At 40.2% G+C, this 13,947-nt stretch overlaps 1 protein-coding gene across 7 annotated transcripts in view; it reads right to left on the reverse strand.

Annotated features, from left to right (window-relative positions):
• Positions 1 to 13,947, reverse strand: part of Kiaa1328 (KIAA1328 ortholog) — a 262,267-nt gene that overhangs the window by 37,149 nt on the left and 211,171 nt on the right. For 5 of the 7 annotated variants that reach the window (XM_050134866.1, XM_050134871.1, XM_050134870.1 and 2 more), the window contains one exon: positions 9,830 to 10,011. In XM_050134866.1, coding sequence (XP_049990823.1) covers positions 9,830 to 10,011 — 182 coding nt within the window. The remainder of the gene's footprint in view (positions 1 to 9,829; positions 10,012 to 13,947) is intronic. The other 2 variants (XM_050134867.1, XM_050134865.1) reach the window with 1 other exon arrangement.

Below are 13,947 nucleotides of genomic sequence, written 5' to 3' on the forward strand. Positions count from 1 at the left end.
CCCTTCTAAGAGGTGCTGATTCATTACTTTTCACTTCCTGATGTTAAATAAAATGATGATAGTACTGAAAGGAGGCATTTTTCATTTTGGTTCTACCTTTCTACCTACTCTATCTATCTATCTATCTATCTATCTATCTATCTATCTATCTATCCATCCATCAATCCATCATCTATCTATCTACCTATTTTATATTTTTGTTCTTAATATGTTCTGGCTGCAGTTTCCCCTCCCTTCATTCCTCCCATTTCTCCTCAACCCACCTCCCCTCTCTTCAGCAGATCCATTTCTCCTCCATTTCCCTTCATAAAAGAGCAGGCCTCCCAGGGATATCCAACAAACATGGTATAACAAGATCAGTTAAGACTAGGCACAAGCCCCCAGATCAAGGCTACATGAGACAACTCAGTAGGAGGAAAAGTGTCTCAAAAGCTCATGAAAGAGTCAGAGAAACCTCCATCCCACTGTTAGGGGGTCCCACAAAATATCAAGTTAAAAACTATAACATATATGCATAGGACCTAGCACAGATTCATGTAGATCCCATGATTGTCACTTCAGTCTCTGTGGGCCTCTATGAGCCCTACTTAAGTTTTTCTTTTTGGTTTTATTTTATATTTATTATCTTTCAACAACATGAAATATCTTTGTCTTTATTTTGGAGAACTGTGAGAATTCTGTCACATTTTCTGTTGGTTTCTGGGAAACTGCTGCTCAATATTCATTAAAAGTTTATTTGGGAAGATCTACTCTTTCTTGTAGGAAAGAATGATGAGGTGGTTTGAAAGAAAATGGCTCCCAAAGGAGGAGGCACTATTAGGAGGTGTGGCTTGTTAGTGTAAGTGTGTTACTGTGGGGGCGGGTTTTGAGGTCTCCTTTGCTCAAGCTTCCCACAGTGTGACAGTCAGTTGACTTCCTGCTGACTTCTGGTCAAGATGTAGCACTTTTAGCTCCAGCATTTCTGCCTGCATGTCGCCATGCTCCCTGTCATGATGATAATGGGATGAACCTCTGAACTGTAAGGGAGTCACCCTGATTAAATGCTTTCTTTATAAGAGTTGCTGTGGTCATGGTGTCTTATCACAGCAATAAATATTTATTAAAAATGACTAAACCTTAATAACTTTCTAATAAGTATTTAAGTTATTAGTTGTTTTAAGAGTCTCTGGTTCTTTTCTGTTCCCCATCTTATGGAACTGGAGGTGGAGATCAAGTGCATATCCAACACTGCACAGCTATTGAGGGTGACACTGGATTAAATGCGCTCAGGTCTGCTAGCTATCTAGTCACCCTGTTAGATAGTTTGAAAAGGAAAACTAGCACCAACAACACTGTGCCTAACTGTTCTGGAGAGATGAACCTGGTGGTAGACTCAAGGACAGAAATAATAAAAGCTAGAGAGTTTAATATTACAATTTAGGACAGACAGAATAGAGGCAGGGGATGAAGAGAGGTAACAAGTAGAGACAACAAGTAGAGACAAAAAGAAGGGGTTTGTGGGTGAGCAGGGAGGAAAGAAGACGTTTCTGGAAGAAAAAGATTACAATTATTCTTTAGTCACTATCTTGGAACACGACACTAGTCTTTTTTGTTTTGATACTCCTGTTAAAGTCAGTTCTGACAAGTGATATCTATTGAAACTGAAGGAAGGGACTTTCAGAGGATCTAGGTGGTGTCCCCACTTCTAGAATGTACATCAGGTATGTATGGATTCCTTGGAAAAGCAGGCATAACAACTTGCATACATGTGGGGAGAAGGACCACAGATTCCATCAAATTCTGAAGGGTATGGATCCCAAAAAGGTCAAGAATGTTGCCTCTCAGGTATAGGTCCAGTTTCTTCTTGTTTATCTTTTAATTCTCAAAGCGTTTTAAAAGTTAAGTTTTCAAAAGCCACATGTTAGTTTTTAACTATATTTGTTCCTTTAATAAATTCTGATTTAATATTAAGTCAGCAATGATATATCTTCATCTATCCACAGAAATATACAACCCTATACAATTACAAACACAAATACAAAGATGTTACATGTTATAAAAAAAATCTAAGTTCTAGGAAGAATGGTATCCAATAGGTTAATCAAATTTTTATATAAATGCCTATGTTAATTCATGTGTGAACATACCTATAATTTTTGCTTATAAAGATGAATGGGGCCATTTCCTCTTTATATGTAGCTGGGTTTTTCTGCCTACCCATTAGTCAACTGCTGTGGAATATTATTTTAACTAGGCAAAGATGTGTTGCATTTTTTATCGTGCAGGATATTACTTTAACTGTGTAAAGGTGTGTTATGTTTGTTTGTGCTGCATTTGTTTCATGATGTAAGAATGTGTGTTTAATTATGTAAACATGCGCTGCATCTGTTTCAGCTTGCCTGCCTAAGGCATCTGATTGTTCTAATAAAAAGCTGAATGGCCGATAGCTAGGCAGAGAGACTGAATAGGAGAAATCTATGCTTGTGAAGAAGAAGAGAGGAGAGGATGAAGGAAACGCCCAGGGCCAGAAGCCAGGCAGCCACAGAGACAGAAAGTAAGAGAAGGCAAAAAGCCCTGAGGCAAAGGGTAGATAAAGAGAAACAGGTTAATTAAAATTAAAAGAGCTAGCTAGAAATGTGCCTACCTTAGGCTGAGCATTCAAAACTAGTAAGTGTCTGTCGTGATGTGTGAGCGGGTTGGTGGCCCCAAAGAAAAAAAGCCTAGTATAGTCAACATTTCTGATAACTTTTCATGGTGCTCAAAGAGTAAGAACTTCTGCTTCTGGGCTCTTTGTTAAAAACAGCTGAATTGCATCATATGTTCAGTTTAGGTTGAGGAACCCATTACACACACACACACACACACACACACACACACACACACACACACACACACACAAATGCTAGCATAACCTTTCCCCAGATCCAGTGATAGCACTGGTGGTTAGGACAAGTCCTGTTTCTGTCCCCAGCCATGATGTCTTTGTTTCTCAGAGTCAAGCACTATTTTGATTATTGTTTCCTTTCTGTTCTCTACAGCTTTAATATGTATTTGGCTTAAAAATGTTAATTATATTCTGTCAATTATAAAAAAATGTTCTTTAGCATTGGTGTTCTTGATTCTTTAAAAACTAAATAAGTTCCTAAGGTTTATTTCTGTTGATTGTGTGTGTGCAGTTTGCTCACTTTGATGCGTCCTCTTCTGTGCCATGCACTATTGCTGTGGGTGGGTACTGGAGTGTTCTGGTTTGGAGTGATTATGAAAAATAGAACTATGACAGAAGATACCAGTTATTTGCTGAAATGCACTGTTTCTTTCTTCCCAGCAGTGAGTCATACGACATTCCTCAGTTTATGCTTCAGTATGGTAAGGTTAACAATACAGGATGTTACATGCACCAATCAGCCTGTCCTATAAAAATGTTCCACGTTTCTGTCCCACAGCCCATTTTACCTCTTCCTTATCTACTCTGTGGCGGGGTCAGCAAACATCTTAGCTTTTGTGGGCCAGGCTACTAGTCACTATGCTCAATTCCGCGATGGTAAAGAAAACCAGCCAAGGTAGTATGTAGACAAAAAGCACAGCTGCATTCCAACAAGGGTTAGAGTGCCCTGGAGTTCAGGTCCCTTGCCTTGTTTTCAAAATTGTGTGTGTGTGGGGGGGGGGGTCAATCTTACAGCTGAATATGATACTCTCTGTAGGTTTTACACATAAGTTCTTCTAATTGCTTAGGAAATCTCCCACAAAAAAAAAAATCTGTGTTAAATGTGTTTTCCCCATCAACTGAAATGACCATGTGGGTTTGCCTTCATCCTGCTAATGTGGTGCATTACATTGACTGATTTTTCTGAATTGAATCACCGTTGCATTCCTGAGCTAAATCCCACTTGGTCATGATTTATCATCTTCTTAATATGCTGCCACATCCAGCTTGCTACTGTTTTGTTTAGGCTATTTCCATGCATATTTACAATAGATATTGGGCTACAGTTTGCTTTGTGGTTGCCTGGTTTCAGTACTGGGGTCTCTTTAAGTTAAGATGTAAACTTCCTGTTCTATTTTATGGAAGGTTGTGAGTAGCATTTGCCTTACTTTTTTTTTTCTTTTTGAGGCAGGGTTTCTCTGTGTTACAGCCCTGGCTTTTCTGAAATTTGCTTTGTAGACCAGAATGTCCTCAAACTCACAGAGACCCACCTGCCTCTGCCTCCTGAGTGCTGGGATTAAAGGTGTGCCCACCACCGCCTGGCTTGCACAACCACCCAGCCATTTGCCTTGCTTTTGAAAGATTTGGTGAAATTCTCTTGTGAAGCTATATGGATCTGGCTTCTTCATGAAAGTTTTAAAAAACAATAATTGCTAGATTCTGGTAATTTATGTGTTCATCCAGGTCTTGTAGTTTCTTGGCCTTTACTGTGTATTTTTGTCTCAATATTACTTTCTTAACCTAGGAGGCAGCAGCATGTTCACTTGGCTTTCAAAGTTTTCACAGAATAACCTATGAAAGTTGAGCATTAGGAAGAATACAAAGCAGAACCTGTGTCTTGAGCCAAGTCAAAACAGACCTCTGGTATCTGACCCCAGGATTCTGCTTTCACAGAGATCAGGGTCTCATCTGTGCTTGGGTTGACATCTCAGGACTGATGCCATCCTAGGACAGGGTCATCAATGCTGAGAATCCACAAAGATCTCCTATTGTGTTTCTGCAAAGCTGCCCTTTCTTCAGAGTTCTGATGAACTGGATTCTTTTTTCTTTCTTTCTTTCTTTTTTTTTTTTTGGTTGTTTGAGATAGGGTTTCTCTGTAGCTCCAGGCCGGCCTCGAACTCACAGAGATCTGCCTGCCTCTGCCTCCCAAGTGCTGGTATTAAAGGTGTGCGCCACCACTGCCCAGCTTGAAGTGGATTCTTAATTGTGTAGCCTTCAGTGTTTCTGGGAGAGGGTGATTACCTAGGCTTATCTATACCACTGTTTTCATTGATATGTTATGATAAGCAAATCTGAACAATTATTACAACCACACAGACATTATATCTCAAATACCTCAGTTAGCAAATAATCAAATTGGTGAATGAAAAAAAAAACATGATTATTATGGTTTGGGTAGGAAATGTTCCCCCAAATGCTCATGCATTGAAAGGTTGGTCTCTAGTTAGTGATGCTACCTTTGGAGGTTCTAGAAACATTAGAAGGTGGGACCCAGCTGGAGAAAGAACATCATGGGGGTGGAAGAGATGCTTCCTATATCTCAAGGAATGTAGCAGTCTCCACAATGCTCCTCTCACCTTGATGTTCTACCCAAGGGTGGTAGCCTACTGGGCTCTCTGACACTGTGGGCCAGAATAAAATCCCCACTCTTTCAAACTGATTTTTTTTAGGTATTTGGTCATAGTGATGCAATAACTAAAACAATTTTATCTCAACTGATGCAGAAAAAATAGATTTGACAAAATCAAACACAAATTTATGAGAAAGATTCCCAACTATCTAGGAGGAACTTTTCCAACCTGATAAAAAACAATTACAAAAAGCACCAGTAAGATCATTCTTAGTCTGTGCATGACTGTCTTCTCTGAGACCTGGAACAGGTAAACAAACAAATTTTTAACATTTATTTATTGGAATGGAACCCCTATGTAGTCAACAACAACAAAAATAAAAGCCATAAATTATAGAAAGGAAGAAGTTGATTATGGACTAGCTATATTCAGGTCCTAATCCTCAGTACTCTTTAAAACTTATTGTACTTGGAGACAAGGCTTTCAAAGAGGTCATCAAGGGATAATGGAGTCACATGAGTGTTGGTATCTTTGGAAAGAGGAGAGATGCCTGGGAGGCGTAAATACAGAAAGGACCATGAGAAGTAACAATGAGAAGAGAGCCCTCATAAGCCCAGGGAAGGGCCTAGGGAGGTAACTGATTAGCCGAGAGTACAGGGTACTTTGGTAATTAGGGAAATGTACTACATATGAACTGGTGATTACATGAGTGTAAAAGAATTGTGAGACTTATCAAGCTACATTTAAGACTTGTGCAACTGTAGTATATATAATTAAACCTCAATTAGAATAAAAGGAAATGAAACAATGACCAAGGTTTTCTTGACTTCTCCAGGCACTGCTATTTTAAGGCCTCACTATAGTCTTTCTCTTTGACATTAGCAATCAATCATCATAAGGACTCTGAAGAGGTAAGCATATATTTTGCTTAAATCACTAAATCACTGCAGGCGCTGAGGTCAAAAGGTCTAACTGATTAGGTCCTTATTTTGAGAAAATGAAACCAGGGAAGAAAAAGAAAAATCAATATTTAGTGTTATGTTAATTCAGTTGACACATATATAATGAGAACCTACCATATGTTGAGCTATGCTCTAAAATATAGAGGTGTGCATGTTATTGTTTAGTGATAGGAGATCTGAAACATAATAAAGTAGATGATATTTTCAGGAATTCTTTCAATTACAGAGGATGGCAAATGTAGATGCTCTGGTTTAAGTGACAGTATTCCATATTTACAGCAAGATTAACTCTTAAAGATAGGTTCTAAACTTGAATTCCTTTTTAGGATGATTTACTCTTCTGTCTGGGTTTATTCACAGCACTCTAGTGTGTGTGTCTTTCTGTGCTGTTGATAAAGACATCAGTGTTTAGCATATCTTTTATTCACTTCTAGGAATCAGTTTATTTTCCTATGACTAAACATAAGCTACAGATGACAGTAATAATAAAGGGAACATAAGTAAATGATCCCTAGAGGCTAGATGGAAACCACTTCCGTACTTTGATTCTTCCAACATATTTATTATTTTGTGTGCTGTGCTTATCCACTATGGGGCATCAAGCATCTTGCATCCCTACAAGCACAGGTTCACTTATAGCACTGGAGGTTATTATTCACTTCAGTTAAGTAGAAAATAATCGTTTCCCAGAAAAAAATGTGTTTGAATCCTCTCAGAGAATTTAACTAGTCACCACTAGTTAACCTATGTAAGGTTAGCTTAAAACATCACGAAAGAAAAAATAACAGTGTGTGTCTAACAGTATCAACTAAGCTGAAATAACTCTGGACTGAAGTTCTGCCACAAATATAAAGGGATCCAGGGATCTGTGACAGAGGAATGAGCAAAAGGTATCCCCAAATACAGTAGGGACCTTTGGAATGATGTTCAGGCAGAGTTAAAAAGGAGAGTGCCAAGCTCCATGGTCTAATTCATTTTAATTCTGAAATTTGTGATTAGTGGATTCAGTCTTAGTTAGTTAGTTCATCAGTGTTGCAGGGAAAATGTTCTGAGTTGCAAGGGCTTTTGTGACAGAGGATCAGTCATTTTTCAGGTAGAAGCAGTTCTAGAATGTTTCCTCATGGGGAGAAGGAAGAGGCAGGAAGAGCATGTGTTCCCCCTGAGCATGCCTTCTAAAAGCACTTTACCCAAGCTTAGATTATCTAAAGTAGCATTTCCTCATTCTATATAACTCAATGAAAACCAACTAAAATATAACATTCTAAATGATGATGGAAGAGAAAACTTACGATGTAGGCTAATTTGATAATAATGTACCCATTTTTGTTATCATAAGGTTGCTCTTTGAGTCGACTCTGTTTCATTTATATGTTTAGCATCAACAAAGTTGGCCAAATGTTGAGGAGAACAGGAGAGGTGAAGGAGTGAGAGACTGGCAATAAAGATTTAATGGCCCTGCAGTAAATATCCTGTATAACACTTCAGGATCAAATGATAGCAACAAAAGAAACCACAGATAAAAAGAAGAAATGTATACCAAAAAATTCTGTCATGCTAACGAGAGGAAAGCAATTAAGGAGGTGCAACCAAGCAGTGTATCTTGGGCAGTTAGTGCTGGGTCACTGGCATTGTAGTAATCAGGGCATCCAGACCCATGGTGCACACCTAGGGAAGTTAATTCTCCTATTAGGCTGGATGCTGCAGCAAAGGCCAAGGCAATAACCCTGCCCTGTCTCTAGTCTTCATGCACCAGCTCTGCAGTGGCAGAGTGGCTCAAGGGGGCAACTTCATGTCTTCAGTGATCAGGCAGACCATAAAAGAAGAGAAGAATACAAGACAGTCTTTTCCATGAGTAGAAAAACTTCATGGTTCTTATATTTTAAAATGTTAAAACATCTCAAACTTTTAAACAGATGAGGGTTTTGATATTATTTTCACTAGCACACTACGTTCTCTTGCCCTTTAAAGAAAAAGGGAAAAGAGTGATGAGGGGAGCTGCTGGAAAATAAAAGGGTGAATGACAGCGCTCCTGAAATCTCTGCAGATGTGTAACAGCTGCCTTCGAGTTAGCTCGATTGTCTAGCAGCACTACTGGGACTCACTGTGCGCCACACAAAGTGCTGCAAGGTCAGCACCCAACACAGCACAAGTAATGGGTTCTGAACTGCTGGTAGTCAAAAATGGTTTTGTTTCAAATTAGAAATTGATTTCTTTGGTATAGCAGCCTTTCCCAGGCTTCTGTAGCTGGGAATTGGAGAGGTTTGTTCCCGCACAGCCAGGCTGTCCCACCAGTCTTCACGAGCTGCTCTCTAACATTGCAGCCGTCTCAATCAGCCGCACACGCTCTTTATCCCGCTGCTCTTCCGCTATACAGTTTGTCACGTTACCATTTTAGCGCTGGCACATGACATACATGTGTTGACACGGCAACACAAGATTACGGTTTTGCAGAGTAACCACTAGACCAGTTCTGACTGGAACCTCTCTCTGCAGCAATGGCGAGAATAAGGGGAACTAAAGGTTTTCACTGCTGAAAGATGACTGCCAGAGAAAGTCAGAGGCCAGCTTGGACAGTAAGTCTCCTCAGTTTCATCTTTGTCTTGTGAGCAACACCTAAAAGGAAGCTTCAATGTTGTATGTCCGCAGTGGCACTCTGTAGAATATTTATTTGCCTTATGCTAAAGAGAAATTGTGGTGCTTCTCTTTTGAAGTGTGGAAAAATTGTCATCTCTCAGTTGCCTGGAAGAGGATAAAGCAATTTATTTTAGATTGCTGGCAATTAACCCTCAGAAACAGCAAAGCTGGCAGCAGGTGGGGAAAGCAGAGAAGGGTGTGTGTGAAACTTTCTCCCGAAGCACACCCATTCTCAAATAAATAAAGCAAACATGAGAGTTGATGCAGAGATGATGAACAGTTGGCTGCTTAACATCGCAGGAGGGGAACTATGCTGGTAGACGGAGGAGCATGAAAAAAAAATCATGAGAAGGTGTGAGCAAAGGAGGCTGTTTCCCATACATCTCTCCACAAGGAGGTTCATTCCCTTTCAAGTTTGTCCTTAAGGCTGTTGGCATAGACTGCACCAGGAGTCACAATAGGAGCAGCTGGGAAGCAAATACCTCTTTCATTCATCATTTCAGAGTTCCTTGTAGTATTATTAGCACTTCAAAGAAGGCAAAGCAATATTTTCTCAGACTTGGGTGATCATGTTTAGTTCCAATGTAAAGTTGCTCATGACCTCCCCACATTACCAGTCAATTGAGGACTAACCATTATTATGAGACCTTACTTTTCCAGGAGAGATTTAGGTTCAACTCTTTATTCTGTTATTCATTTTGAAAACATCATTTAGAATCTATAACCTTACTGTTTAATTCAGATTTTAAAAAAGGGGTCAAACTGAACAGATTGTCTCCTATCAATACTCTCAGAGAAATAAATGCAGATGTGATCTGAGCATGCAGTAGCTGTGCCACCCACAGTTTTGCAGGCATATGTTTATCTGAAATGCTACCTCGAGCTCGGCATAGTGGAAATAACCTGCTGTCCACTGGCTTGCAGGCACCAGCCACCTTCCACCATCCTTCTCTTTCTGCTACTGCAGACACTACACTCACCTCTCTGGGGGCTGCACGTGTCTTTCTGTTGGCATATCCCCTGGACGTCATCCTCCGCGTGTGACTGAAACTCCACTGTCTTCTTCTCCCTCCTGTTTTGTCCACTGTTAGGAGAGTTTGAGCAGGCATTAATGGATGATGAGGTTCCACGCAGCCATCCATCACATTTTGACTTTAATAAACTGAAAGAGGAAGCATGAATGGATTGGGGGGGGCACAGGGGAAGACACAGATCACACGGACATATCTGAAATGGACAAGAGTTTCAATACAGTTCACGGCAGTGAGAATCTTTTCCTTATTTTAATTGATAGATAATTTGAATATTTTTCTAGATGTATATTTTGTGTATTGCTACAACTGTTTTGGAGAACAGTTTAATGATGTTAATCCTCAAAATTTACAGTTACAGAAATAAGACTCAAGTCCATTAAACTGCAATAAAGCCGAAGAGTATGAGTAAGAATCAGAATGTCTACAGAATGAAAAAAAGCAGATTAAAGCGAGATTGCATATCTAACACATTTCGTAAGTACTAAAGATGAACTTAAAATTAAATTAAAATGTCAGCATTTAATATCCAGGGATAGGGCAACAACTGGAGGCCAAAGGAGGTTAAGTAAGCTGGCAAGGAGGCATTTATGTTAACTTTATGGTCTGGGATAGCAGCAAAAAGAGAGTGAAGCGATGAGGAATCAAAGACTGGCAGGAAATAAAAAAGAAATGAAGTATTATTTATGTAAGATCAATCAAAAACAAAAGAAGATTAATGTGAAGATCTCTGGTGTGGTGAGGAATGTGAGGCAGAAGGCTGAAGAAAGACAAGCAGGAACTCAAAGGCAGGGCACTAAGGCAATGCATTTGGGATGGAACTACAATAGGTGACAAGCTTGGTATATGGTCATATGCCAGTCACTCTAGAAAAGTGGAGAAATGAAGAACAAAATCTCCTTGGCTACACCTGGGATGGACCAACCACGTGGCTATGAGAGGTTCACGAAAGGATCGTAGGGAGTGGAAACGGTGATTTTGATTGGCATGTCAATGTTTTACTGAGATAATGACAGAAAACAGTTGGAGGATGGAACATAGTGGCCACACTGAGATTCACATAGAGGCAGGTTTGTCAGAAAAATGCTGGCATGCTTGTCACTGTTCTTATCAAATGGTACAGGAGAAAAGGCCTCTGTCACAAGTAATGTTCTCAGATAAGATGCTGATTTTAGGCACTGGTTCATAGCCCGGTGGTGAGTTTAAATTATCTGGAAAGGTTTTAGTGAGTCTCACCCATTTAACTGAATGGACTGCCTAGGGACCAGCCCCGCCCCCTCCATGCCTGTTTCCCTCTTGCTTGCTCTTCTTTTCAAAGGCTCCCAAGGGGCTTCTACAATCATGGCTGTTCCTTGGGGAAGATGGCATCTCCTTTTGCCCAGTATTCTGAACTCTAAAGAAAAGCCATGCCTTCTTGATTAAGATGTTAACTACTATCCATCTAGTTTGATGTTAGCTGTTGGCTTGTTGTATCAGAATCAATGCAATCCCCATCAAAATCCCAGTACAACTCTTCACAGACCTTGAAATGCTGTGGGACAATGGTCTTGTACCCTGTAAAGATTTGTCACTTATGGGTTAAAGTAAGATAAAAGAATTAATTAATAGCCGGGCGGTGGTGGCACGCGCCTTTAATCCCAGTACTCGGGAGGCAGAGGCAGGAGGATCTCTGGGAGTTCGAGGCCAGCCTGGTCTACAGGAGCTAGTTCCGAGACAGGCACCAAAGCTACAGAGAGACCCTGTCTCGAAAAACCAAAAAAAAAAAAGAATTAATTAATAAGAAACCTGAGATAATAGGCCAACCAGTTTATAATCAATGTAGGCCTCTGTGTGTTTCTTTGGGACTGAAGAGCTGTGGAATCTGGCAGGACAGAAACCTCTGTCAACATAGAAAAAACAATACTCAATTTCATATGGAAAATCAAAAAACCCAGGATAGCCAAAACAATCCTGTACAATAAAGAGAGTTCCAGAGAGATCACAATCCCTGACTTCAAATTCTACAACAGAGCTATAGTAATGAAAACAGCTTGGTACTGGCACAGAAACAGCTAGGTGGACCAATGGAATCGAATCAAAGACCCTTATATAAAGCCACATACCTCTGAACACCTGATTTTTTGACAAAGAAGCTAAAATTATACAATGAAAAAAAAAGCCTATTTAGCAAACGGTGCTGGCATAACTGGATGTCAACATGTAGAAAAGCAGCCAGGCAGGAACAGTTCTTTCCTCTTCCCAGAATTCTCCTATTCTGGCCACCCCACCTATACTTCCTGCATGGTTACTGGCCAATCAGTGTTTTATTAAAACAGTACAAGTGATAAATCTTTACAGGGTACAAGACCATTGTCCCACAGGGGCAGTAGAGGAGTGGGGAGAGAAGGGGATCAGGGGATTAGGGAGAAGAACATGAGGGACTGGGAAGGTTGAGTTGGGTGACGGACAGAGAGGGAAAGCAAGGAAAGAGATACCTTAAAAGAGGGAGCCATGATGGGGTTAGGGAGAAACCAGGCACTAGGGAAATTTCCAGGAATCTACAAGGATGAACCAAGCTAAGAATCTTAGCAATAGTGGAGAGGGTACCTAAAATACCCTTCCCCTGTGATCAGATTAATGACTACCTTAATTGTCATCATAGAACCTTAACCAGTAACTGATGGAAGCAGATGCAGAGATCCACAGCTAAGCACTGGACCAAACTCCTGGAGTCCAGTCATAGAGAGGGAAAAGTGGTATTACAAGCAAAGGTGACAGACCATGTAGGTAATACCTATAGAGACAGATGACCTGAGGCAGTGGGAGCTCAGGGACTCCTGACTGATGGCTAGGGAACCTGCATAAGACCAAACTAGGCCCTCTGAATGTGGGTGACAGTAGTGTTGTTTGGGAAGTTTGTGGGGCCTAGCAGTGGACCCAATATTAATTCTTAGTACATAACTCGCTTTTTGTAGCCTGTTCCATATGTAGGGATACCTTGCTCAACCTAGATACAGGGGAAAAGAGTCTTGGCCTTGCCTCAAGTGATTTGACAGACTTTGTTGACTGCCCATGGAGGTCTCACCTTCTCTGAGGAGTCGATGGGGGTGGGGTGAGAAAATGGGGGGGAAACGGGAGGATGGGAGGGAGAGGGAACTGGGATTGGTATATAAAATGAGATTGTTTAAAGAATAAAAAATAAAATATTTAAATAAAAAGGATGCTAACTGCTAAATAATCTTTTCTTCTCTATTCTCTTCTTCTCACCCCACCCCTCCCTTTGTCTTCTGTCCCCTCCTCTTAATTGTTTTTTTCCTTTAGAATAACAAACCCATGTCTATTGAGCTCCAAATTTCATCAGAATATATGATGGTCTTTCTTAGTCTCTTATCTATGTATCAAATAATACAAAACATATAAATTGATATGTGGCTTAACTTCCAGAGATAGCTGTTGAAAGAACCGCAGGAGGCCCAGATCCACTCTAGTGTGCATAACAGAAACATAGGAGAGAAGACATACACCCTGGATGAGTCTTCCTGTCTGCTGTATTCTTATCTACATGAAGCCCCTTTTATATAGTTGAGCTTTCTAAGGTAATTGTTATGGGGAAATGAGAGCTTCACTTTTTTTTTTAAACAGAGGTTTGGTTGTTGATGTGATTTCCTTTTCATTAACTCTCTTTGAATAATTTTTTAAAATGTCCATGATCGAAAGATCACAAGTCATGGCAGAGATTGGGGACAAAATTCTTGTGAAAAGTTTTTATTTTTCAAGGGGGAAAACTTTTAAAGTCCTGAAGGAAGAGATGGAATATAGAGAAGAATCCCTCTCCAAACATGATGAACTCCTGTGTGGAGGAGGATGAAGAGGAAAGAAAAGTAGGGAAGTGTTTTCATATCCCTTGCTGTTCTACAAAGAAAAGAGGATTTGTCCGTATTCTCTCTACTGAGGTGAATGAAAACTGACTACGGAAGATAACTTCAGACCTACAGAGGAGTCCATTATACACACACACACACACACACACACACACACATACATATTTACTTAGCTAATATTATATCTACCTATAGTCTTTGATGGAG

The sequence above is a fragment of the Alexandromys fortis genome, unplaced genomic scaffold (assembly GCF_014885135.2).
Source record: "Alexandromys fortis isolate MF-2015 unplaced genomic scaffold, M_Fortis_MF-2015_v1.1 scaffold_25, whole genome shotgun sequence".
Lineage (NCBI taxonomy): Eukaryota > Metazoa > Chordata > Mammalia > Rodentia > Cricetidae > Alexandromys > Alexandromys fortis.